This window comes from Podarcis vaucheri (genome assembly GCF_965113315.1).
Source record: "Podarcis vaucheri genome assembly, chromosome: 13".
Classification (NCBI taxonomy): Eukaryota; Metazoa; Chordata; class Lepidosauria; order Squamata; family Lacertidae; genus Podarcis; species Podarcis vaucheri.
The window spans coordinates 21,262,192-21,290,005 of record NC_138751.1 but is presented as its reverse complement, the minus strand read 5'-3'; the positions used below and the strand labels follow the sequence as shown (position 1 = coordinate 21,290,005).

The 27,814-nt window shown below is 45.9% G+C and overlaps 1 protein-coding gene and 1 long non-coding RNA gene across 5 annotated transcripts in view; one reads left to right on the top strand and one right to left on the bottom strand.

Moving 5' to 3' along the window:
- LOC309517722 overlaps positions 1–27,814 on the bottom strand; it is a 129,375-nt gene that overhangs the window by 30,620 nt on the left and 70,941 nt on the right. The window contains exon 2 of one of the 4 annotated variants that reach the window (XR_014213232.1): positions 11,850–11,934. The exons of the other annotated variants lie outside the window; for them this stretch is intronic. This is a non-coding gene — a long non-coding RNA (uncharacterized lncRNA). The remainder of the gene's footprint in view (positions 1–11,849; positions 11,935–27,814) is intronic. 4 annotated transcript variants of the gene reach the window in all.
- On the top strand, positions 1,258–27,377 carry LOC309517673 (cathepsin D-like). Its single transcript, XM_082197047.1, has 9 exons — positions 1,258–1,414; positions 9,628–9,778; positions 10,182–10,305; positions 13,449–13,567; positions 16,072–16,271; positions 18,283–18,411; positions 23,326–23,521; positions 24,402–24,500; positions 25,371–27,377. Exons 1-9 carry the CDS (start codon positions 1,353–1,355, stop codon positions 25,623–25,625), a joined length of 1,335 nt encoding a protein of 444 aa, XP_082053173.1. The 5' UTR covers positions 1,258–1,352; the 3' UTR covers positions 25,626–27,377.

Genomic DNA, 27,814 nt, shown 5'->3' with positions numbered 1-27,814 from the left:
CTCAGTAAATTCATGGATGGACTTTGTTGTCTGAGGCTAAAGTGCTGAGTTTTATAAATGGTTCAGAGCAGAGCTTTCCAAATTGTGTGTCGTGACACATTAGTGTGTCGTCTGTAGTGTGTAGGTGTGTCGTGCGAACACCCTGCGCTTCTCCCGGGGCTGGAAAGGAATTAGTTTACCCTCCGGTTTGCTAGTAAAGCCGAATTACTGTGTCACAAAATGATGCATGTCTAAAAAGTGTGTCACCAACATGAAAAGTTTGGAAAGCTCTGGTTTAGAGGGAGAAAACATGGGGAAGGGCGAGGGTGGCCATTCAGGTGAGGTTTCAGAGACATTGGCAGAGGAAGGTTGCCATGTGGCTAGAACCTCTTCTGGCCTGTGGAGATTTTTTTTAAAAAAGATTCAGACAGCTGCCTGTTCATCCAATGAAAAAGCCATTACTTCTGAGGCAGTCCTGGTTCTGGCCTACTTAGCAAAGCAGTGCTATGGCAGCAAGTGCAGCTGTCACAGCGCTGCTCCATTAAGTTGGCAGGTAAGGTCTGCACTGCAATCCTTTCATTCCAACCTGATCAATTCTGCTTTTTCAGGACTGCTCTTATGAATCACACCATAATTTCTGGTTTGTCTTTAAGGGCAGGTCGTGACACTTCAACCTGAGCTCAGGTGCTTTCCCCTGAATACCTTTGGACACCTTTTGGCTGCTTCTCCTCAGTCTGAGGCAAATCAGAGGGGAATGTTGGGGCTGATGTGTGTTTTTAAAAAAGGTTTTCCAAATCCATGACCAAGGGGGAAAAGGGGAATTTCCAAGCTCTGCCCCCCTGAGACCAAATGATGGGGTATGTAATTAATGAGAACCACAAGGAAGATGCCCACAACTGCCCTGCCTGTTTGATGACTTTGGGGGCTGTTTTGTTGCTCTACCTTATGAAGAGCTGAACCACTGGGGATGCCAGCCAATCATCAACAGAAGCCCACAAACTACCCAGGAGGTGACTTCTCCCACACAGCGAATCAGATTCTGAACCCTAGAAATCCAACATTCCTCCTCCTTCAGGTGAAACCCTCATCCCAGGTGCTCTTAGCCAGTCAGAACAATTTGTCTCCATGAGTGCATGGAATAATTGCAGGATGAACCTATTGGAACCACGAACCCCAATAATTGCAGGAAATAACTGCCTTCTTAACCAATCAGGATCTACAGCTAGCATTCCTGAGACCAATGGGCGAGGCACTCACCGTGCTGCTACCCAGCCGGTCCAGATATACATCTAGTCCACCCCTGAGACAAGTAAACCGGGTGCCTCCAAGACAGAAGGAAACACTGCTGGAGGTTGCAAAAGGACCAGCTGAAGATGGGAGGCCGGTTCTGTGTCATGCTGCTGCTGCTGGCGGTTGGGGCTCAAGGGCTGATGAGGTGAGAGAAAGCAAGATGTTTCTTAAGCTCCATGGTGGGAGAGGTTAGTGGGGTATTCCAGTAGCTAGGATTCCTATGTGGAGCGACGGTTTTGAGTGGGTCAGGGATGCTAGACCTCCAGGAGATGACGGGACAACACAGCTTAATTTGAAGCATCAGCTGGTGGAATGGGTAGCTTGAGTTTCCTGAAAGAGGCGTACAGTCTAGTGGAAGGCAAAGAGACAGCTCAGTTTTAGTAGAACATAGGGAGCTGTGGTATACTGAGGGCTTATCCGCACTTATTCTTTTCCCACTGCTTCCCCCCAGGGGAATCTTTAGGGTGCAATCGGAGCAAATGGCAATTTGGGTTTCCCCCCTATTGCCATTTGTTCTGATCGATCACTAAAGAGTGGGCTCTCCCTTGGAAAGGAGTAGGGCAGGAGGAAAGCTGCTCAGACCTGTACTTTCTAGGCACAGCACTAGTGGAAGTGTGGACGAACCCTGGGTCAGACCATTGGTCCACCCGGCTCAGTATTGTGTTCACTGCCTGGCAGCCCCTCTCCGGAATTTCAGAGCACCTCTCCCAGGATGGCCTGGAGATGCCAGGAATTGAACCTGGGACCTTCGGCATGCAAAGCAGGTGCTGTACCACAGAGCCACAGCTCTTCTTCTTCTTGCATGGGGATGTTCCAGGTTCAATTCCTGGCACCTCCAGTTAGGTCTGGCAATGTCCTCAGCATAGGCACCAGCTCCTGGAGGCTTAGGTCCCTTCAGCCCCCACAATAAAATATTTGATACCAGAGTTGATGGGCATTGCTACCTTTCCTTCTTTTCCATGTTTGGACTTTGAAGCCCTGTAAACAAACTTATAAAAAGTTTGATGGCAAGAGAGCTGGGATTGGGCAAAACCTCTGACATTGTTCCTTGCTATTGGAGTGGAGAGAGAGAGAGTGCCAACTGGGCAGGTTTATGGAGTTCTGTTACAACAAGTGAGGAAGCAGTTCCCAGTTGCTTATCATTTTTTAAAATTATACTAGGAGCACCTAATTCAGATGACTTGGAGGGTAAAGCTCCACACCCATTGTTGTTGCTGTTGTTGAATAAATGAATGAATGAATGTTGATTATCATAGCTAAACAGCCAGCATAGGCTGCTGCTGTTGTTAATTCGCCCTTTACCCCAAGGTCCCAGGGCAGGTTACAACAATCAAAACAATATTTAAAAGCAATTTAAGACAAATTACTGTTGCAGAAATAAGTAAAGGTAAAGGTAAAGGTACCCCTGCCCGAACGGGCCAGTCTTGACAGACTTTGGGGTTTGTGCGCCCATCTCACTCTAATGGCCGGGGGCCAGCGCTGTCCGGAGACACTTCCGGGTCACGTGGCCAGCGTGACAAAGCTGCATCTGGCGAGCCAGCGCAGCACACGGAATGCCGTTTACCTTCCCGCTGGTAAGCGGTCCCTATTTATCTACTTGCACCCGGGGGTGCTTTCGAACTGCTAGGTTGGCAGGCGCTGGGACCGAGCAGCGGGAGCGCACCCCGCCGCGGGGATTCGAACCGCCGACCTTTCGATCGGCAAGCCCTAGGCGCTGAGGCTTTTACCCACAGCGCCACCCGCGTCCCTGCAGAAATAAGGTGGGTCCTAAAAAATATGCCCAAGCAGGCAAATGCACAATTTTGCAGCCAACCCTCACTGATTTTAGGCAGGAGGGAGGGGGAGGAGGCAACAAGGTGCATAGAAATTTGGGGTTTTGGAAGAGTTGGGTTCAAGTCCCCTTTTGGCTTTAATAATTCAGAGTAGCCAAGGACCAATCAACAGTCACCTGCACAGAGCTGTTTGGGGGATCAAAAGTGGGGTAGGGGAATAAACCTTCACCAGCACTAGGTACCTCTGTTGCTAGGATTGGAGGCAGGGTTTATCTGGCACACACATCCCAAATATTTTATTCAAGTTGGCATCCCTAGTCCCCAGCCTAGAGAGCCTCTGCCAGTCAGTATCCAGCTAGATGGACCAATGGCCTGGCTTAATATCAGTCAGAATCCTATGTTCTTGTGTAAGAGAAGAGTGACACACTATGGTTTTCCACTACAGACTGGGAAGGGAGAAGGGACTAGTGGTTAGAATGGAAGATCAGAAATCTCTTGGGATTGCAAACCAGCGGGTTGAAGCAGAGGCCGATGGGCCCCTGAGAGGTGATAATAATAATTATATAATAATAATAATAATAATGATTTATTATTTGTACCCCGCCCATCTGGCTGGGTTTCCCCAGCCACTCTGGGAGGCTTCCATAGAAACCAAAAAACACTAAAATATCATACATTAAAAACTTCCCTGAACAGGGCTGCCTTAAGATGTCTTCTGAATGTCAGGTAGTTGTTTATCATTTTGACATCTGATGGGAGGGCGTTCCACAGGGCGGGCGCCACTACCGAAAAGGCCCTCTGCCTTGTTCCCTGTAGCTTTGCTTCTCGCAATGAGGGAACCGCCAGAAGGCCTCAGCGTTCCGGGCAGAACGATGGGGGTGGAGACGCTCCTTCAGGTATACTGGGCTGAGGCCGTTTAGGGCTTTAAAGGTCAACACCAGCACTTTGAATTGTGCTCGGAAACGTACTGGGAGCCAATGTAGGTCTTTCAAGACCGGTGTTATGTGGTCTCGGCGGCTGCCCCCAGTCACCAGTCTAGCTGCCGCATTCTGGATTAGCTGTAGTTTCCGAGTCACCTTCAAAGGTAGCCCCACGTAGAGCGCATTGCAGTAGTCCAAGCGGGAGATAACTAGAGCATGCACCACTCTGGCGAGACAGTCCGCGGGCAGGTAGGGTCTCAGCCTGCGTACCAGGTGGAGTTGGTAGACAGCTGCCCTGGATACAGAATTGACCTGCGCCTCCATGGACAGCTGTGAGTCCAAAATGACTCCCAGGCTGCGCACCTGGTCCTTCAGGGGCACAGTTACCCTATTCAGGACCAGGGAGTCCTCCACACCAGCCCACCCCCTGTCCCCCAAAAACAGTACTTCTGTCTTGTCAGGATTCAACTTCAATCCATTAGCTCCCTCATCGGCGATGAGGGAGAAAGAAGGCAGGTTGTTTTGTGAAAGAAGGAAGACCTTGTGAAATGCAGCAGCAACATTAAGAGCCAGGCTTAGAACTCCAGGATTCTCAGGAATAAAGGTTTGGATTAAATGATAGCGGCAGGCAAAGTTATGCTGAAAACAAAGTTCCCACACCCTTTTCCCCCTCCTGAAGACTGCTGTGCTGAATTACAGGCAAAAGTTCAACAGGAGAAGCTTTCCACATGCTCCAGCTCCATCCCTGGGAAAACCCTGCCTTTTGAAATTGTGTCTGTCGGACAGCTGCTTTAAAAATTATAGATGCTGCGCCAAGAAAATGGGTCACTCTCCTAGCAAGACCTCAGGGATAGTGGAGGGTCCAGTCCAGGAGAGGACTGGATCAGTGCAGGACTTCCCATGATGTTGGTTTTCTAAGGGTGCCTAAAGACTGCCGGTATTTTGCTGGAGGTATTCAGGCACATACGAAGTAGATTAAAGGCTCTGCAGAATGAATGCTGATTGCCATATAACCGCCCTGTAAACAAATTAGAATGAATGCTCAATAAAAACAGGAGGCAGTCTTAAACCCCCTCATAAGCATTGTGCAAACAAACCAGGGAGCATGCCAAATAAATAGGTCACTGGAGGATCCTCTAGCGTTGCCAGTCTGAGTGAGGTTGCCAAGTGACATGCTCCTCTGCCTTTAACAGTAGGTTGATGTGTGGAAACCAGCCACTGAAGCTTTTTCTGGGTACAGAGGTAAATGTTATTGCTTGCTAGCGTCTGCCTGTCAAACTGAAATTTTAAATCCCACCTTTCCTTCAAGGAGCTCAAGGTGACACGCATCATTCTGCTCTGCCCCACCCATTTTGTCCTCACAACCACCTTGCAAGGTGGGTTAGGCTGACCAAGACTAAGGTGACCCAGGGAGCTTCATGGCTGACTGGGAATAAGAACCCTGGTCATGCAGGTGGTCCTAAGTCCAGCACTCTAACCACTGCACCACGCTGTCAAAGGCGCAGGAGCAACAGAGGCGGGTTATACTACAAACAGAAAAGTTGGCACCCCTCTTACCAAAACCGAGGCACAAGCACATTGTTTTCTGAGTGGGGAGTTTCAGGTTATCAGTTTGACAGTGGGAGTCACATGATGTCACACCAAACCTTTACCTAACATGCACTTCCTGTCTGCGCAAGGTGCTCGGCCTCAGCGCTCAGCGCTCCGTTCTGCTGAGCCAACATCCTTCCGCTTCCCAGCCCATGAAGGTATACATTAGCCAAAGAGCAAAACAAAACACCTGAGAGCAGCCCTCGTTAAGAAGGCCCCTGTAATTATGACACCGATACTTGGCCATCACCCAGCTGTAGGTAGGAGGGATGAGCAAGGGAGATAATTACAGATATGCTGCGCTGCTCATCAACAGGCAGGGCTGGACATGTGCGCTGGGGTGGTGAGGCCAGCCCTTCACCTGGGGTTGGAATCGAAGCTGGCAGGAGGCAGCCCCTGGAGAAGATGTGCTTCCCTGCCTCTTCCATAACCACATGGCAGGGATCAGCTCCCTCTTTTGCATAGGGCTCAGATGACTGCCTGGAACCCCGTGGGTGGGGAGTTTTCCCTGGCAAGAAAACGGGATTATCCTGGAAGAACTTGGTGGGCGTTATGCTCTGCATGACTCTTACCTGCCCTGTCCTGAATGCAGAGATCTGGCACCTCTTTATTTGTCTTCTGGTATTTTTGAAGACAGACATATATACTGTGTGTGTGTGTGTGTGTGTGTGTGTGTGTGTGTGTGTGTGTGTGAAATACGTAGAACTTTATTGAGGTTGATAATGAGCCAGCAAAATTTTCTCCAACTTCTGCCAGTCACAGAAATAGGATTCTACAGTACTACATTTTACTCTACATGCTTTTGGAAGAGCAGGGGTTTATTATTATTATTATTATTATTATTATTATTATTATTATTATTATTATTATTTTATTTTTATTTGCACTAGTGTGGCTAGGAAAAAAAGGGGGCCATTTTACGTGCCCTACCAGTTTCTGGCTCAGTACAGCTGTCACCCCATAGACACCCTCTCCCTTCTAAAATAACCCAGGGCCATTCTTAAATGCAGGAATGCAGAACTTGTGACCCTCCCAGTGTTGCTGGACCAGGCCATATGCCACATCGTTCACTTAAAGCATTCTTACGCCACTTGAACAGTAATGCCCCCCCCCTCCCCCCAATAATATTGGAAACTGTTAAGGGTGTTGGGAGTCATAGCTCTGCGAGGGGGTCTCCTAACCACTCTCTACACCCTTAACAAACTACACTTCCCAGAATTAATTGGAGGAAGCTGTAAAATAGTGTAAGAGTGCTTGAGATGTGTGGTATGGGCAGCCCTCCTTGCCCATGCTGGCTGGGGCTGATGGTAGCTGGAGTCCAACAGGGCTGTTGTATGTTCTTAAAGGACTTAGAGCACAGGCCCATGACACAAGTTTGCACAAAAATTGCGAACTTTCCTTTCCCAAATAATTAATTCCATTCCTTTCCCAAATAACCCAGGCATCCTAGACCTGGGCCCCATAGCTAGTGTCTGAAGTCTGTTTTTGTCATAGCTGTCAACGTTTCCCTTTTTAAAGAGAAATTCCCTTATTCCGAATAGAATTCCTCGCAAGAAAAGGGAAAATTTGACAGCTATGGTTTTTGTTTGTTTGGCCAACTACCTTCACCACCAACTACCTACCACAGGAAATGGGGGGCGGGGAGGACAGATGGACCTGTGTGGCTCTCCAAATGTAGCTGGACTAAAATTCCCATCAGCCTCAGCTCCTCCCAGTGACCTTTACATTCAGCATTTATATTCAGCATTCATCCAGATTTGCCAGCACAAAGCTTACATGGTGGTTAGACATAGGGCATTTCCAGGCCACCTGTTTATTGAGCATTCATCCTGATTTGCTTGCAGATGACATTGGCTGATTAATGATGATTCATTACCATTTGTTTATGGTGAGGTTAGATGACATTGCATCAAAGCAATTGTTGTCCCACACTTTTCCTGTGGGGGCGGGGCGAGGGGGAATAGTTATAGATCACCAGTGTAGGGTAATTCATGAAATACTTGGCCAGATCCCCAGATCCAAAGCTCAGGGCTAAACATACTCTCCAGCAAGAGAAAGCCCCCGGCAATGTTTAAAAAGGCACAAAAGCAAGCAACACTGTAGCGTGGGGATTTACAGTGTTAAACCTTTTAGTATCCCGTTACGGTAAGTCCACTAGCAGAGCTTCCACATTTCTACCCCACTTAGAATTGATCAGACCGCACACCTTAGTAAGTTTTAAAATGCTTTACATACAACATTCCAAAGGTCAGGTTCATGCATCTATCCATGCAGCAGCAAGTGAACACAGGCAGGAATCTTGGGGTACAAAATATAGTGAAATAGCTCTAAGCATGCGGTCTGAGCTTGTAGCAAGCAAGCTCAGGCATGTCATATCTCAGAGAGTTCACATTGTTTGCTCTTTTACCATGTGAGGGGGATGACCTAGCAGCTGAATCTGGCAATTCTGTGGTCTTAACCCCTTCATGCATTAACTAGCCCGATGACTGCTAGTTATATTTGACTGTAATTTCCCACATTTCCCTATCACTTTCATTATGGCAAAAAGTTTGATATTTTGGGGGAGCGAGTTTGTTGTGCAAGACCTCCCAATCAACTATAACTGGGCATTCAGAATTTGCCAGTATGTAACTGAATCCCACCAGAACATAGCAACAATCTGGAAGCATCCCATGTCAAAACTTGCTTGAGTAGTTCTGATTTCACCAGGCAATTATACAACATTGAATATTCATCCTGCATTTGTCTTAATTTACTAGCAGGGTTTTTATATGTCTTCCCATTATTCATTTGTCCTTTCCACATGTTTCAATACATGTTCACATCACTTTCCTAAACCAAAACCAAAATGGATTTGTTGCACTAGGGCAATAGAGTGCTTTAATCCATTTTACTTGTGCAAATCTCAGATGCCTCCAGGTGGTTGGTATTTTACAAAAGTGATTCAAGTGCATACTGGAACATTATGCAGGAAAATGGTTCCATAATTAAATCTATAAGCCCCCCTCCTCAACTAACTCCTTCAGATTTTAGCCCCCATAGTCATCTCAAAACAATAATTAGGGTCTGAGACGAAACAGTAAGGGGGGAAAGGTCCCTCTCCCCTGTAATTTGAGCACTTAGCTCCTGTACTTCACTGCAACGAAGCCTTCAGTTTGTGTAACTGAGGTCACATCCATCCATTGAGATGGTGTAACTGAGGTCACACCATCCATTTAATCCACTCTTACATCATGGAGTCATGGAGAACCTTGGGAACTGTAGTTTGTTAAGGGTACTGGGCATTCTAGGTCTGGGAGGGTCAACACCGTTAACAGTTTCCAGGATTCTTCTCTGGAAGCCATAACAGTGCTTGAAATGTAGGGTTATTCTGGCACCTGAAAATCCCACAAGCACGAATCTGAGGGCCCTGGCAGTACCAATGCAATATTTAAATAATAGTAGTAAACAAAACTGGGCATTCTAGGTCTGGGAGGGTCAACACCGTTAACAGTTTCCAGGATTCTTCTCTGGAAGCCATAACAGTGCTTGAAATGTAGGGTTATTCTGGCACCTGAAAATCCCACAAGCACGAATCTGAGAGCCCTGGCAGTACCAATACAATATTTAAATAATAGTAGTAAACAAAACACTTGGTTTCCCTTTCATTGCACCTAAAACCTGCTGCCTGAGGCAGCCACCTCACTGTCTAACACAGGGGTCAGCAACCTTTTTCAGCTGTGGGCCAGTCCACCATCCCTCAGAGCATGTGGTGGGCTGGACTATATTTTGGGGGTGGAAATGAATGTTCCCTCAGACCTTGTGGTGGGCCGGACTATATTTTGGGGGGGGGAAATATGAACGAATTCTTATGCCCCACAAATAACCCAGAGATGCATTTTAAATAAAAGGACACGTTCTACTCCTGTAAAAACACGTTGGTTCCCAGACTGTCCGCGGGCCAGATTGAGAAGGTGATTAGGCCGCATCCGGCCCACGGGCCTTAGGTTGCCTACCCCTGGTCTAACGAAAGGGCTGGTCCTCATAATGCATTCCTCCTGACAACTCTCCTCTGCTTATTTTCCTCTCCTTGGCAGGATCCCATTGCAGAAGTTCCCTTCAGTCCGAAGCCGGTTTGGCCGCTCAGGCCTCCCCATTGCTGACTTGTTAAGACGAGGAAGAGTCAGGTCTGAGTCACCCTCGGAAGAAGGTTCTGTCGCCCGCCAACGCCTGCACAACTACATGGATGTAAGTGCCCACAAGTGGCAGATGGTGCCCATTGGGACAGGAAGGGCAGAAGGCAGGGAGCCCAACAGGAGGCAGAGGCAAAGCCCCTGACAGGCACCAATTAATTCTAGTTTTATCCCCATTCTCCTCTCTGCTGATTTCTGAGGGGGAGGAAGCTGATGGGCCGTGCCCCCTGACCCCCCAAATGGTGGGGGTAGGCTGAGCTTGTGGGGGGAGCAATGTCCCATTTGCTCTAGTGGAACAATCCCCAGTAGTGCCTACTCACCTTCCCTAGGGTATGGACAGAAACTAGGATTGATGGCACCTTATCCGGCCCCCCTGTCAAACCTGGCACCAGCCCTGGGAAATGAGAGGCCATTTGGGGAATTCTGTGCTGACCCCTTCCTTCCCCATTCTACTCTAGGCACAATACTATGGACAGGTCTGCATTGGAACCCCAGAACAGTGCTTCAATGTTGTCTTCGATACTGGTTCGTCCAATTTGTGGGTGCCCTCCTCCAAATGTTGCCTATTTCACCTGGCATGCTGTAAGTTTATTTTTTATTCTTATTGGCTTTCCTCACAAAAGTGACCCCAAGCAAACCCACAAGAGCAACAAAACACTAAAACCAAGTATAACAAACAGCTGATAAAAACCTGAAAACACAACTATACAACATTCTTGTTGCTTTGTAGCTCAGTCGGTAGAGCATGAGACTCTTAAATCTCAGGCTCATGGCTTCAAGCCCCACGTTGGGCAAAAATTCCTGCATTGCATAGAGGGGCTAGGTGACCCTCCTGGTCCCTTCCAACTCTATGATTCTATATAAAAATCGGGTCTTACAGATCCCACCCCACTGTAAAGGCCACAATTGTCTGAAACCCTTCAAACTAAGAGGTAAAACCCTGGTTCCAAATGAATTGGCACCTAAAAATAGGTAAAGATGGCACCAGGCAGGCCTCCCTGGGGAGAGAGTTCCACAAGTGGTGATCTACCACTGAAAAGGCCCATTCTTGGGGAATGAGGTGGTAGCAGTGTATCTAAGCACTACAGTGGAACCTTGGTACTGGAACTTAATCCATTCCAGAAGTCCGTTTGACTCCCGAAACCATTTGAAAACCGAGGCGTAGCTTCCAATTGGCTGCAGGAGCTTCCTGCACTCAAGCAGAAGCTGTGTCAGATGTTTGGCTTCTGAAAAACGTTCAAAAACCAGAACACTTACTTCTGGGTTTTCGGCGTTCGGGAGCTGATTTGTCCATCAACTAAGTCGTTCAAGAACCAAGGTACCACTGTACTCTAGTTGTTTCTATGGATTACTATTACTAGTTTTTTATTTTATGAGAATCAGTGCAATGAACCATAATGCTCCTTGTGCTGCAGTTCCCAAGCACCAACCATAATTAATTATTCCTAACCATAGTTCATGATTTCCTATGAATGCAGAGATGGCTCCTGTTTTGCTCCTCCTGTAACACGAGCAACAGTGGCAAACCATTGATGCTTGGCTTTGTTTTCCGTTCAAACTAGGATTTATGGTTTGTTTTGCTATCCCTTCTGCTACCAAAGGAGCAAAGAGGGAGCATCTTTGCAATCAAGGGTCACCGTGATGTGTGAATGCAGCTACAATGCTCTTTTTATCAAAAGAAAACATGTTGTCGTCTTGCCAATATGTCTCCCCCCTGCCAACTACCCACTTCCAATCCGTTTCATAAAAATATCAAATATTGGGAAAATATTGCTCAAACAGAAGAGTTTTACAGTGCTGTAACACTATAACGCTAATTTTAAAACAATGAAAAGCTGTCATTACACACATTTTCCTTCTAATTAAACACTTTCCATATGCACTTCAGATCAAAAACAAACTTTTAAAAATATATATATTTCTTGGGCAGCAATGCACAATCACACTTACATAAATGAGCTTTCAGCGCTAAATTAATCATTGATATAAGTACCTATTTATATAGTTTGAAACCACTCAGGCAAACTGAATCTTCTCTTTATTCATGCACAGCTGCTCTGTCACAATGCCCACTAGTGGTGGGGATGTAGCATAGCAGCATAAACAGACAGAAAATGATACTGTACCCGTGGTAGTGTGGAAAGTCAGTTACAATTCTCCTTGTCGCTTCCAGGAAAAGAGTAATGGCTTATTCATGCTCAGTGCATCAGTCTGGAAGAGGGATGGGGGAGAAATCTGATTCAGTTCGCATTTGAAGCCAAATCGGTCAAATCTGCCCTTTCTGAAACAATATGAGAACTGAAACAGAGCCATCCTTTCAAAATTTCAATTTCTCCAAATGTTGTGATGCAAATCTCCCACCAAACAGTGTTTACAAAAAAACATATGATGGGGGAAATGTGTGTGTATATACACACACAACATATTCAGGTGCGTTATATTTGGAAAAATGCTTACAGAAATGTGCACATGAATCAACACCACGTACAAATAGGTGGTTATTTAGGAGACCTTTGCACTAAAATGCTGAATTATTTTCATGTGGATGTTTTGTTTTTCTAAACATTTCAAATGGCTGCAGAAATGTATAGATCCGAATTTAAGATTGGAACAATGGGAAATTGAAAGAAGTACTCTGGAAGCAGCCCGGAATAAACACTGTCCTGAGTGTCTTGCACCAAATGACGGTTCCCTAAATAAACAAACAGAAAAATACTAGGGTCAGGGATAGTAATGAGGTTCCGGGGCCAAATCTAGCCTCCTAAGAGATGCCAACCAGCCCCCTGTTGTGGATGACTTGAGAAGCTGGTTCCACCTGAGACAAGAGAACTTGCTGGCAGGCCATCGTAAGGGTTATGGGTGAAGTGGGTGCTAGACCACGCTTCACCCTCTCCTCAAAGTGTTGCCGTTACCAGTGTTCTAGAGCAGGAGTGAGGAAGTGGATGTGGCCACTGGCCCACCCTCCACTGGCAATTTTTGGCCAGAGGGCTGGGCCGGCCAGCTGCCAGTCACCTGACATCATACCATGTCAAGCGATTCTGCTTCGAAGAAAGAATCAGGAGTGCATTAATCTTCCTTGGCACTCCTGGGTTGAATTCAAACTTCTGCTGCACTGGCTCGCCCTTTGTAAGCCCCAGCTCAAATTCAAGCCAAAGATTCCTGCCAAAAGCAGAGCTTGCATTTGGGCTTTCAGCAGGAACCTTGGCAGCTACAGGTTGAATTCGGCTCCTGGGTGGAAGTGATTCCGGTGAGGCTTGGCATTTGGTGCCCATTTTAAAAGGTGCCCAACCCCACTTGCAGATGAACCACCAGAGCAGCATAACTCTAAGGCTCCCTGTCGTTCCTTTGCAACCCTGGCTTTGCTTACCTCACACCTGACACCAGATGATGTCAGGTGGGGGCTTGGGGAATAACAGACTGACAGGCCACACCAGTATCGCTAGCTGGCCTGAGATTCCCCATCCTTGCTGTGCAGCCTTAGGGAGGAAGGCCTTTATACTCTTCTTGATCTCAAGAAAAGATCGAGCAATTGTTGAATGGTAACAGGACAGTGTCACCTGTAAGGTAGCTGCTGCTAAGGAAACCATAAGCTTTGATGATGAGGAGGATGAGGATGTTAATAACAACAATATTTTTAATAAAATGTTCCTGGGAGCTAGAAGCGCTAGAGTTGAAACCAACCCCTATCCTGCCACCACACAGACAGCTGCTTTCTCTCTCCTCAGGGGTACACAGTCACTACCGGGGCTTTTTCTCCTTGACTCACAAGGCCAACAAAGCCAAATTTGCCATTCACTATGGAAGCGGGAGTCTCAAAGGATTCTTGAGCGAGGATGTTCTGAGGGTGAGTACAAGGGGCTCAGATGCCTGGGTTCTTCTCCAAGAGGCAGGATAAGCTTAATCAATGGGGGAGGGAAGATTTCTGTATGATTTACCTTCAGAACGTGACTTCAGTGCCAGGTCAGCCCTGGAAGTTATCATGGGGAGGGGATGGAGGATGGGGGAAAGCACCCAAGCATGCGGGATCTCTTTTCCTTCACACCAAACCACCAGTATTGGCCCACAAATTCACACACCTCTGTGATAGCTTCTAAGAGAGAGAGGGAGTTGTGCCTGGGAAATTTGCACTCCTTTTTATTAAATGGTGGAGACCATGGCCCTTTGGTTGTGAAAGTGATGAAGAGACTAATGTTTTAAAATGTTATATACATATATGAAGGTTCCAGCTGTTGTGTTGTTGTTGTTTGCCAGGGACAGATTCTGTATTCTGGTCCCTGATCCCAGTAAATCACTGCGTCTATTTTTGCCTTTTGAGTATTGTGAATGACATTTTAAAAAACCCACAAAAACCCACACAGCCTTTATCCTTTACCCCTGAATAACTGTGAGGCTGACACAACCAACCAGGTTTTCATAGTGTTCTTGAAAGGCTCACCATGACTTAGACCTCTGTGTACCTTCTGTGTGGCGAGTGCATTTTTGTGTGCCAGCAATGCCTCTCGAGTACCACAGGCTTAACTGGGCTTCCGCCAAATCCTGTAGCCCTTCAGCTTTCCATAACTCTGGTACAGGGATTGCACCCTAAATCTCTGAGTGAGGCTGAAGGCATTTTGACTTTGCTGCGCATACATGTAAACAAAGGCTTAAGAACTGGTTGTCTGTGGCCTACCCGGTGGAGTGGCCAGCTGCCAGGCCCCTTCACTACCTACTAAACATGCATCACTGTAAATGCAAGGGAACTTGGGAAGCTGCCTTATGCTGAGTCAGACCCAGAGGCACAACCTTGCGCCCAAGGTTGAGGGCGCCCAACACGTGTTGCACATATGGGACGTCATGGGTGTGTGATGCACTCTGCACGCATGACGTCACATCATCAGGGGGAGACGAAGTGTGGAGCCAAGCGCAGCCTGGCTTCAGTGGCCAGTGGCTCCTCCTCTCTCGTGCTCAGGAGAAGCCTGTGCTGTGCTCAGCACTGAACTCGGCTTCCTCCACCCCCTCAACACTGAGGGGGCCTGGCCCCTTGCCAACAGATACTGAGGAAGACAAAGACTCCCTGGCCCTAAAGAGTTGGCACGCCTGGTCACACCACTGGCCCACCTAGCTCATTATTATCTATGCTGATTGATAGTGGCTCTCTAGGGCTAATCTCAGATAATCTCAGGCCTACCTGGAGATGCCAGGGATCAAAGCTGCATGCAATGCAGATGCTGTACCACCGAGCCATGGCTTTCTGAAGGCAGCCCTGTTTAGGGAAGTTTTTAATGTTTGAAGTTTTGTTCTGTTTTTAATGTTCTGTTGAAAGCCGCCCAGAGTGGCTGGGGAAACCCAGCCAGATTATTATTATTATTATTATTATTATTATTATTATTATTTATTATTACTATGCCCAGGACATCTTGGGCATCCAAGCCGGCCCCGCTGAGGGCTGCTCATGACCAATGGGCTTTAGCTGATTCATTACTGAGGATGAGTCTGAAGTGTTTGTGTTTACCTTTGGAAGGCATGAGAAAAGTGAGATAGGCTTTCCTTCCAGTGTAACCTCTGACAGCTTCTGTTTGTTAAACTGTAAATTGTCTAAGGCTTACTACTCCAACATCCTCCAGAAGGCACTTTGAGAGATGTTTTTAAAATAGGCAAACTTATTTAAATTATATTGATGGATTACAAAGCTACATGATTAATCAACTAAAAATCTTGCAGTGGCTATGAGCCTTAATTAAAATTATTCAGACATTCATCATGGCTATCTATCTATCTATCTATCTATCTATCTATCTATTTATATATATGGCATCATTACATGAATGTAGCACTTTGCGATATTGCCTAAGCAAATCCTAAGAGCAGAGCATATTTCAAGATAGTTTCTTCTGCATTTGGAGAGAGGAACTGTGGTTTGCTTAAACTATGTTTCGGAACATGCCAATATCTGAAACTGCAGTTCGATCCTGGCTTACCTTCACTATAGTTTACCAGATTATAATTTCTGATCTCTTCCTCTGGTTCATGAAAGAGAAGGAGGGGGAGCACACAACCCAATGGCTTGCCATGATTCATTCACATAGTGGGGAACTACTGTCTTCTGTTACATCTCAACCCAGCTACAGCCGAATCCCAGTTTCTCTTCTACTAGAAAGTAAGCACTGGATCTGAAGGAAGAAAGACAGGTGACACCACACAGGGATTCAGGGACCAAGCTCCAGGCTTAAAGATGCAGCAAGAGGATGCTAAAGCCTTGGTCCTTCAAAACTGAGTGTTGTAGTGGGTATCAGGTTTTTCTAATTCAGAGATATGTGAGTATCTGGTCGATGGAGCAGAAGACATGATGCTTACCTTCTCTCTCCTCAGATTGGCAACTTGAGCATTCAGAACCAGACATTTGCCGAGGCTACAGATCTGCCAGGTTTGGTTTTTGTAGCTGCAAAGTTTGATGGCATCATGGGGCTGGGGTATCCCAGCATCTCAGTCAACAATATCACCCCACCCTTTGATAATATGATGAAGAATAAGCTGCTTAAGAAGAACGTATTCTCCTTCCACCTCTGCAAGTAGGAATCCTTCATGTTACCTCCTCCTTTCTCTCATCTCAGTCTTACCCTTCCCAAGTCCCTTTAGAGATGCATCCAATGTTAGCCACAATCAGAGTAGACTCGTTGGAATTAATTGGCATGACTAATGTAGCTGTTAACGAAGCTCTGGCATAATATGATCATACCACCGAGTCCCAATTAATCTTGCTGCCCTGTTCTGGACCAACTGAAGTTTCCAAACCATCTGCAAGGGCAAAAATTTACAATGCATGAGAAACTATTTGCTTTTCCTTCTCAGCTGCTGTTTGCATTGACTCAATCTTTCCTACACTGAACATGCCCTCAAAAATATGCTCACATGTCATTGGATGTTAGGATTAGGCACACTCCATTCTCAATAGAAGAGAAGAACAAAGAGCTTCTATTAGCAAGCACAGTGGTGTCCAATGTTGGTGCCTTTTCCACATTGATGGGGGGTGGGGAACATGCCTGCTCCTTTTTGCTCTTCTAAATGTGGCCACCATTTTGTCTTACTTGACACACCCCATGGCACCCATTTTGTGACTGGCTCTGAATTATCAGAATTCCAAATGCATCCACTGGCCCAAAAAGGTTGGCAACCTCTGGCCTAAGTAAGCTATTAAGAGGTACTTTGAGCCGATGAGTCATCTTGTTGCAGCAGGGTAGCTCTGGGTGACATCTTTTTATGCAGGAATCTGGGCTGTCAGTTTTCCAGTTGGCATAACATTCTTCTTTTCAGTGACTCACAAAGACTGGTTTAGGATTCTGAAATGCCTCTGTGTATACAATACAATTAAAGAGAATGTTGATTGCCAGGTGGAGTTCAGTACGTCCTGCCATGTATATATTCTGGGTGGATACCGTCACACATTATAGGTACATGTGTGGGATGATGCGGATATTTTCTGTGCATTCTTGGTTGTTCCTCGTCTAATGGCAGGTGGTTCCATCACTTTGGTGTTTCATGTAACATGACAGCTTTACTGGGTCTGCTTCTTTTTAGTGACAGAGTACTGGAAAATAACATTGTTTTGGTTGTGTCCTTGCTGTTGAACAATTGTAGAGCTCAAAAGGTCCCAAGTTCAATTGCTAGCATTTCCAGGCAGAGCTCTTGTCTGAAACTTTGGGTAGCTGCTCCCGGTTACTAGAGACAATACTGAGCATGTTTAGCCATTGCTCTGACTCAGTATCGTAGCTTCGTATGTACCGTATTTACAGCTATACAGGTTCAGTAGGTGATGAACAATCACGCCACTACCCGGAGGCCATGGTCAATCATTCCTAGCCCCAAAACAGTGTCTGCCCATACCCTCAAGATCAAGATCTTAAACAGCTATTTCGCCAGCCAAGAGCCTCTCAGAAATCTTTCTCAGTCAGCACTAAAGCTCAAGCCACAGTTTGTTCAGATTCAAACTGTCCCTTTGAGCCCCCACCCGGTGATGGATGTGACATGTTAGAGGAGCATGGAGCAGCCATTGCTCATCAGAGTCCATTATCCATGAGGCAGGGTTGCCAACTGACCAGGGGCTGGGATGGCCTGAGCTGCTCCTGTACCCTTTAACAGAAATTCAACATGCAGAAATTGGCAGGTGAAGCTTATCAAAGGAACAAGATTAAAAGAATGTCATGGATTTGAGTGACCGTTTACAATTCCAAGTGTTCCCTTTGAACCACACTGAGAACTGTAGCTGCAGGAAGGGAACAGGGGTCTCCTAACAATCTTCAGCTCCCAGAATTCCTTGGGGGAAGCCATGACTGTTTCAGGTGGTATCATAGTGCTTTAAAGGTATGAATGTGGACTTAAGTTGCCCAGAGGCAATCTATATATTTATGCCAATGTTTATTCAACTACTTAGAGGTGTGAGGGTCCCCCCCCGCCCCGTTAGGTGGCTCACAAGTTTTGTTAAGTAAATAAAATATCCTTTCCTCTTGCCTGCCTGCTCCACACACATACCCATTGTTGCTCCTCAGAAGAAGCGCTTTTTGACCCTTCTGATTCTTCTCCTAGCACTGACAGTGGCTATGAAAACAACGGTGGCGAAGTGGTTTTCGGAGATATCAACCATGATGCCTATGAAGGGAAGCTCCACTACATCCCAGTGTCACGCAAGGCTTACTGGCAGATCAAGATGGACAAGTGAGTGCCGCCATTTATTTCCTGATCTGTTTCTGGGATAGATTTATGTACAGTACCACTTAGTCATTCACATTTCCAAGATGGTGCACATAAAAACAAAACAATTAAAAGCCGCCATAGAACTGAACGCTACCTCAGAACACTTGCTGGAATGAGAAAGTCTTTTGTTGCATGGCAAGACTGAGACTAAGAAGGAAGAAGCGGACAGGCAATGCTGCCACCCCCTGCACTGGCAAGTGAAGGCTGGGTGAGGGCAGACTGAGGTTGCTGGGTAAAGTGCCACTCTTGCCCCAATGGACCAGCCTCTGCTGTGCATTATTGAACTGTCCAATTTTATAATTGGGTTTCCCCGCAAGGTCAATTTAGCATGCGAAAGTGGGTCAATTTTATTTTTATTAGACATTATATTCCATTTCTTTCTAACCAAATTAATTGTTTCAAGGGTCTCCCGCATTTTCAAATATTTTGATCCTAATATTGTCCAACCCACCAAAGATGCTGTATACGTATTCTAAAGTTGCCCAGGTTAGATAGTTAACACCAGATATAGGTTTCCAGTCTTTGGCACATGGCAATTAATAAGCATGGTGGTATACCAAATCCGAATTTGGAGTGATTTATTTTTGGCAGAGATATTCTTGGAGTTGCTGAACTGCAAAGACATTTCCTAAACAAACAAACAAAATATTTTTTGAAAATATATTCCAGATATATAAACTAGAAGTCCTCTCAGAATATAAATTCTTGCACGAAGGCAAGAGTTGAGGGTTTTTTTCTACCCACTTTTGATTGTAGCCACACAAACACACTGCCCCCCCCAAGCCATGCCTGCTGCCACCAATATGGATTCCAGAAGACAAATAAACCAGAAATCAACTCCTGCTTTATTTAAAACAACCAGTGTTTAAAAATTCAAACAACAAACCATTAATTTTTAAAAAATATTGACATCCTGAATATGCAGTGAACAAAACACTTTTGCTGATGGTACTTGGGTGTAGACCTAGAGAATAGCACTTCAAGTCATCAGTGAATAATAGTTATAATTGTCAAACATATTTCAGCCTTACAGCCTTCCTCGGTGGCATCAGTGTCTAAAATGGCAGATTTAGCTGCTTGGGAGTTTGATAAGATAATTCAGGCTTGCATCCATCCAAATTAATGTCCTAACAGTAAATATATAATTGCATTTCCATTACTCAGCATGATTGCAGTACCCCCCACCTGAAAAATGTTCTCAGCAAGGCCACATATCTCTATTTGCCATCTATGAGAAATGTTTGTGTTTAAAGAATAAATGTGAAGCCTATTACAGGAAACACTCTACCCTCTGGACTCTTGGGTACAGCAGTCCTTTCCTCTCAGTGATGCCAAGTTGCAGTTATCCTGGTGGAGTTTTCCGCCAGACCATCTGGGGAGTTCTGCTGGTGTGGCTTCATCTCTGCCAGTGGAGATACACAGCCTTTGCCTACCTGGTGCCTGGCAGATGTTCTGGACTACAACTCCCATCAGCCAGTGCTGGCTGGAGCTGATGGGAGTTGTAGTCCTAAACTTTTTGCAGGGACCAATTGGAGAAGGCTGCCTTAAGGATGCTGGGCTGGTGTAATTCAGATATAGGATCTCGCCCTTAAACCTGAATCGCATTCTGGCTTTTCCAGACAACCACTTTACAGAGCCATCTTGTTGATTAAGGATATGTTCACATTAGGGACTTGCGATGCGATGAGGGCATTTCCCCGCCCACTGCATTTCAAGTTGCATCAGAGAGCGGGTGGGGATGTCTTCACCGGATGTACATGACCTTTTTGGTTTCCCCTGACAAGGTCAAAGCCACCATGGTGCAGCCATTAGAATGTCAGGCTAAGATCTCAGTGACCAGGGTTCGAATCCCCACTTTAGTCATGAAGCTCACTGGATGACTTTGGACCAGCCAGTCACTATCTCACAGCCTAGTCTGCTGCAGTGGTAACATGTGTGTGTGAAGGGGAATCATCCGTACTGCCTGAGCTACCTGGAGGGAAGGTGGACTAGAAATCTAGCAATATAAAGATTTGGTATTCTCACCATAGTAGAGTATGAGTATCTAGCAAAAGAGTTCACCCCACATCTGTGTGTGTGTGTGTGTGTGTGTGTGTGTGTGTGTGTAATTTGCAAGCCATTGTTCTGATTTACATCCTCCCAAGGCAGCAAAAAAAAGGCATAGTATTACAAAAAAATATAAAATTAAATTTCAAAAATGCAAGAAATCAGCTATGCATTATTGAAATCTAACAACCAGTATAAAACCATTTCCAGAGCCTCAGTTATAAACCATGAGTTTTGAGTACTTGTGTAACACGGGACTGGCGTTCCATATGCTACCAACATTGCTGATGGTCCCGGTTGTTTTTTTTTTAAAGATATTCAATAGGTTGTTTGTTTTGCAAGAACAGCACTAACCACAAGAGGGCAGTGCTGCTGCATTTTCAACCAACTTTCCGATATATATATATATATATATATATATTGCAGGTTTTGGTGTCTTCGGGTGTCTTCCCGTGTAAGAGTCGGGGTGTCTGTGCGACGTTTCGACGAGGTCTCACTCGTCATCTTCAGGCTGGTGCTTTCGGCTTCTTGTTACTGGAACAGAGCAGAATCTGGTGTTTGAGTTCCTATAAATACTGTTGAGGGGTGTGGTGTATAGCCTCCAACGTTCTGGGCAGAGAGGAAGTTCCTAGATTAGTGTGCCTTTTCTTCTTTTGTTCCTTAATTACTTGAGGGATATCTTGGGTGATTTCATGAGTGATATTCTGAATACCACTGGGTGGGTCATTAAGTGTAGATTAGTTGCTAAAGCTTTCGTGTCTTGACCTCTTGAGCTTGTGAAGAGTTTTTCTGAGAAGATGGCTGTGCTGCATTTAGTTGTGCTCTGGCTTGGCTTCGTGTATAGGGGCGGGCTGTGGTTTTGTGCCTTGTGCCAGCCAGATCTGTGTAGGGATTGTAGGGGGGTGCAGCATCCGGAGGTGCCACTATAGTTTGGCTACTGGATGGAGTCTGTAATATGTCTGTGGAGAGGGTCTGGGTTTGGGTCTGGTGTGGTCGATTGGTGACGGCGTTCTGTGTGCCTCTGGTTCTGGTGTCGGTTTTTGTGGGGAGGGCTAATTTCCAGATGTCTGGCAGGCGGGACGTGTCGTCACGCTTGTTCATGTTGTGAGGGTGTTTCTCTATCTCGATGGCTTCCATGATTATTCTCTTGTGGTGATGTTCCATGTTAAAGAGCAATTTGGAATTTGGACCCACCCAGTGGTATTCAGAATATCACTCATGAAATCACCCAAGATATCCCTCAAGTAATTAAGGAACAAAAGAAGAAAAGGCACACTAATCTAGGAACTTCCTCTCTGCCCAGAACGTTGGAGGCTATACACCACACCCCTCAACAGTATTTATAGGAACTCAAACACCAGATTCTGCTCTGTTCCAGTAACAAGAAGCCGAAAGCACCAGCCTGAAGATGACGAGTGAGACCTCGTCGAAACGTCGCACAGACACCCCGACTCTTACACGGGAAGACACCCGAAGACACCAAAACCTGCATTCCTGTACCCGTGAAAATCTACGAAAGCAAATATATATATATATATATATATATATAGTACTTTACTTGCTGCTCCTGTTTCCTGAGGTTTCTGCTATTTTTGTACTTTGCGTGTTCTCTTGGATATTATTTCTGTTATTGTTGTGGAGGGTTTTTTTATTGTAAGTTGCCCTGGAGGCAAAAAAGCTGAAAGATGGGAAATTAAATGTTTTCAATGAATAAATAAAAATAAAGATGTGCTGAGTGGAAGCGGAAAATTCCAATCAATCCACGCATCACCTTCAGGGAAAAGTCAACCGCTGGAAACCTGACATCAAGGACACTGCTAGGTCCAAAACAGACTCGGGACACAGACCCATGACCCAGATTTTGCCAATGGGCAAATTAAAACAGTGGGTGGTTGAGGTCTTAGGTCACATCCATATCCTACATTTAAAGCACTCTTAGACCACTTTTAACAGTCATGAAGAACCTTGGGAACTGTAGTTTGTTAAGAGTGCTGGGAACTATAGCTATGTGAGATCAGCTACAGTAGCTCCTAGGATTTTCCAGGCCTGTTAAAAGGTCTTTGGGACGCGGGTGGCGCTGTGGGTTAAACCACAGAGCCTAGGACTTGCTGATCAGAAGGTCGGTGGTTCGAATCCCTGCGACGGGGTGAGCTCCCGTTGCTCGGTCCCTGCTCCTGCCAACCTAGCAGTTCGAAAGCACGTCAAAGTGCAAGTAGATAAATAGGTACTGCTCCGGCAGGAAGGTAAACGGCATTTCTTTGTGCTGCTCTGGTTCGCCACAAGCAGCTTATTCATACTGGCCACATGATCCGGAAGCTGTACGCCGGCTCCCTCGGCCAATAAAGCGAGATGAGCGCTGCAAGCCCAGAGTCAGCCACGACTGGACTTAATGGTCTGGGGTCCCTTTACCTTTACCTAAAAGGTCTTTAAATGTAACAGTATAGAGAGAAACAGCACATGAAATTTTTATGCAGGGGGCTCTGTGCAAAAAAACAAAACAAAACCCAAGGGCTCATGTCCCTAACAACACTCCCTGCCTGATATGCTAGTTTTCTTGGTGCGGAGGTTTATTTATTCAATTTGTGTGTAAAGAAAAAAGAGGAACAGCCCAGACACAGGTTCATCCACACCTTCTGCTGTTGGTGAGTACTAGATCTTAAACTGCCAATCCCAAGCTCTTTCAGCGGTGTGTATGAGTTTGGTGGTCAGAGTCCTCCTGCTCACTAGCTTCTGGTTGTCTGGCCACAGGTGTGTCCTCTCAACTCTCATCAGGCCTCCAAAACACCGTGAATAAAGGTTGCCAACCACTTTCATTTCCCCTCTTTGTAGGATAACTGTGGAGAAGCAATCCAAGAGTGAAAAATGTTGGCCGTGGAGACTGTTTGACAAGGACAATTCAACGAAGTTGTGCAAGGACAGTTGCCAAGGCATTGTGGACACTGGCACTTCTCTTATCACAGGGCCTAGTGATGAAATCAAAGAGTTGCAGAAGGCCATTGGGGCTGAACATATCATGGGAGGACAGGTAAGGAAGAGGCAATGTGTCTTGGATCTTTTAATGACCCATCCGAAACAACAACAACAACAAAACCTCCATGCAGAGCCTTCCAAATTAACAAATCCACTGCTTGGTTCTGGTTTCATTGGCTTATTCTCTCTGCTGTTGATCTGTCGGCGTGATATCCCATCATACTCTAATGTGACCAAGAAGCAGAACTCAGGCTAGGGTTGTGCACCTGAAGGAGTGAGTTTATGCAGGACCATTTTCAGTGACCAGAGTCAGCAGAGGCGGGAAGCAGACTTTGTTCCTATTCCAATGGTATACCCAACATTCTTTTGCTTTCTTCCATATGAATTGGAAATCTTATTACAGTATTTGCACCTTAAAGTCCTGCACTTAAGAGGCCAGCTTTGCAGTGAGGCCAAAACCTGCCTTCCTTCCCCGACCCTGGGGCTCTTCCTGACCACCTGTTTTTTTGATCATTCATCCTGATTTGCTTGCACAAAGCTTAGCATGGAGGTCAGGTTATGCCTGGTGTTTGCTGAGTGTTCTTTCTTGTTTGTTTGCGGGGAGGTGATTTGACAAGGAACAGCATCAAACTGTGGGGTTCCCTCCTTGGCTCCACATCCCTGACTGCCATTGGCAGGGAAGGTCGCCCTGTGATGATGCAACACACTGCATTTGGCTAAGGAGAGAAGATGCAATCCCAAGGATGCCATTTTCAGCGACAGCTCCTCATCTGCCATGGAGTCTAGTACCTTCAACCTCTGGCAAAACGTGGTGGTGGGAGTGAGTGGAGTTTGGGGTAAATGCCCTAGCATAGAAGAGGTGTGTTGAGAGAAGAATGGCTGTCCAATCTCTTCCCCTTCCCTTCCTCATGGCACTCTCCCTTTCCCCACCACAGTATGCAATGGATTGCAGTAAACTTCCTGAGCTACCAAACGTGACTTTTCATCTTGGTGGAAAGCCCTTCGCTCTGACACCAAAGGACTACGTTCTCCAGGTAAGAGAGACCAACACAAGACCTTTAAGGAAATGGTGGTGGCTTTAGCAGAGGGTTGGTTAAGATGATCCTTAGGATCCAATCAAACTTTACAATTCTATGATTCTATGACTGTAAAGTGTTATGATGGTGCATTAAGTGTATAATGCAGATGGGGCCTTAGACCCTAGGCAGTGACAGTCAGTCCGACTGGACAATACTGGCCAAGTGAACCCATGGGTCAGGCTCAGTATAAGGCAGCTTCCTATGTTCCTCAGAACTCCTGAGTGAGAGTGAGCCCACACCTTGTTCAGGAGTATAGGTGGGGGAGGAATTTGGTTAGCATTTTAATACACAACTCCCTATTTTGCACTTCTTGAAACAATATGTAGACCAAACACAGCTGCCTTTCGAAATCCGCAATTCTCCATCCAAATACTACATACAGAAATGTCCACATGTGGGGAAAGTGAGCATAAAAATGCACATGTTCATGAAAATAAAATTCAAAAAAATGTGTTACAATAAGCTAAATTGCTTGCAGAAATGTGTGTGTTGGGGAATTTTCCATGCAAAAATGAGAATAGCTGCACATTGCAGGGCATTGAACTAGATGATCCTCAGGGTCCCTTCCAACTCTACTATTCTACGATTCTATGAATATAGGGAGAAATTTCCACTAAATACTAATGAATTTTCATGAGGATCTTTCTTTAAATAATGCAGAGGTGTGGGGAATTGAATTTAAGATGGAAAAATGGGGGAAATATTCAAACTGACAATTACTCAGCGAAAAGGGCTATAGTGGCATTGCCTAAAGTCTCTAGAAGCCTGTAAGCCTCCCCCGACGGCCTCCCATTGAGCTGTGCTATTTCCCTCCCATCTTCACAGATAACCCAAGGAGGAGTGACTGTCTGCCTCAGCGGCTTCATGAGTCTTGACATTCCTAAGCCCACCGGACCACTCTGGATCCTGGGTGACGTTTTCCTCCGGCGCTTTTACTCAGTCTTTGACCGAGATAATGACCAAGTTGGCTTAGCTGTCTCCAAACAAACCATATGCGGTGCAACTACAGCTGCAGTAGCAGCTACACCGGCTCCACAGGCCACAACTCCAACTGCAGCCACCACGACCTCCGGATGTTAGCTGTCCAGTGTTCCAAGTGCTGAACTCAGGAACGCAGCAGGGTTGAGAAGTGGGGGGGGGGTGTATTTGCATAGCAGCAGGGGTGGGGTTCCACAGCATGGGATTTGCAGTCACCCTATTTCTCAGAACAGCTCCTTTAAAAAAAAAATTACAAGTTTCTAATCCTCACAGTGGCAGAGGAAAAGATGATGCACCTTGGAAAGTCCCCTTGGAACTTCAAATACATTGCTGTGTATATCAAGTGTGCAGGGCTTCTCCCACCGAGTTCTCCTCTTCCATCCTCCTCCCCAGCTTGCTGATCCTATGCATGTCTACTCAGAAGTAATTCCGGTGAGGTCAGAGGGACTTTCTTCCAAGGAAGTATGGCTGGGATTGCAGCTTTTAGAGTCCTGTTTGCTACAGCAAATGCAGAGCAGCCACAGACAATGGGATCAACAAGCTGGTGGGGGATAATGCTTTCTTCATGTGACTTGATAGCTCACGGCTTGATGAGTCACCCTTGGATATTTAAGGTGATGTAACATTCTGAGCCCATAGCACAGGCTTTGTGCTTTGTGCTCAGAAGGTCCCAGATTCAGTCTCTGGCATGCCTAGCGAAAAAGAGATCTCAGTTATCAGGACTGTGTTACCAGATCTGCGAGTGCGTCTGTATGCATGCATGTGCAAACACGTATCCTACATGCGTATTCACAGAAAATCTAATTTTGTGCAATTAGCAATGCTACCCTTGGGAACTGTACTGGCGCATGTGCATGCACACACAAAATTGCTTTGCTTTCTTTAGCACCGATTTAGTGGTGACCAATAAGGATTCAGTATTAGTCTACTTGCTCCTGAAATATTGTAATATAAGTAGTGCAAATATTGCAATGCTGCAACTGTAATATTTATTCATAAAAGAATAAAGTCTGGAAGGAAATAACACACCAATATAAAAATGATTTTAGAAGCCACCATCATTTCAGAAGCTTGAAATGCCGCTACAGAGACTTACAGGCCAGAAAGTGTTAATAATGCTGGCAGTGGCTGATGGGAGATGTAGCCCAAAACATCTGGATGGCATCACCTTGGGGAAGGCTGCTCTTGTGGGTAATGCCTTCCTTTCTCCTTCATGAGATTGGTTCATAAGCCCTTGTGCATTTTGAAATGAATATGAAATGCTTGTGCTTAGGATCAAAGCTCACCTAACATGGGAAGGTGCTTGGATTTGTTTTGCCAGGAACAGCACTAGGGACTGATGAGGGGAGGGAGAGAGGCTTTCACTCTCTCACTGAGTACTGCAGCACTCCTCCCAGGCCCCCACTTGCTGTGGCATGCCACCCTATCCTGGCTGCAACATCCATCAGTATTTGCCCCCTGAATCTCAGCCGTTCCATTATAAAGTTCTGATGCCTCACTTCCACAGCTGCTGGGAATGCGTGGACCAGGCCCGTAAGTGGCTCATAGCATGATGGAGAGGATGATCCATGTGGAGTTGGTGGCAAGTACTTCTGGACATTACAGAAGGACAAGTAGGGTGGTTTGTTTCTCCATTACGTCAATGTGCACTTCCCAAGGGGAACTGATAACGTTCTTAAGAATTCTTGCAACTTTTAAGACTCTTGCCCTGACATAGCATCTCACGTCCCAAGCAAAGTCAGAGTTCTTCTAGCTAAGTTAGCCTACTAAGCTTTTGTGTTTGTTTCCTAATGTTTCTAGTTGTGTTCTTGTTCTGTTTCCCAGCCCCGCAAATAAACACCCTTTGTTTAAGAAGTCCTGTTTTGCCTTGGATTACTGAAAGGTTCTGGCTGGCAACTGTGTGTGTCTGTGTCTATTCTACATGATGCTATACTATACTCAGACATATGCTCTTACAAGGGTGAATTGATGTGCTCAGGACCAGCCAAACTGCACAACCTTCACAGTAGCTTGGTGGAGGGGAGGGAGGTAACTGTTTTCCGGGACACCGATGAAGGGGTGCAGCCATTCAGGAGGACAACAGTACAATATTTAGGGCCAGCCCCTTGATCACGTGGCAGTTGCAGGAAGAAACATCATCTGGGTCGCCTTTTGCAAAGTGGCAGTGGCTGCCTGTTATTCCTTGCGCAAAGAAAAGCAGCTGAAAAGCCCCCTAAGGCACAGCGAGAGATGATGAGGTAAAGAGAGAGATTTTTAAAACCCTGTCAGTTGGACGCACACGCATACCAGCA

Coding starts and splice junctions, on each gene's coding strand:
- LOC309517673 (XM_082197047.1), top strand. CDS start 1,353: ATGGGAGGCCGGTTCTGTGTCATGCTGCTGCTGCTGGCGGTTGGGGCT. Junction 18,412..23,325: donor TGGCAGATCAAGATGGACAA/GTGAGTGCCGCC, acceptor CCCTCTTTGTAG/GATAACTGTGGAGAAGCAAT. Junction 23,522..24,401: donor AACATATCATGGGAGGACAG/GTAAGGAAGAGG, acceptor TCCCCACCACAG/TATGCAATGGATTGCAGTAA.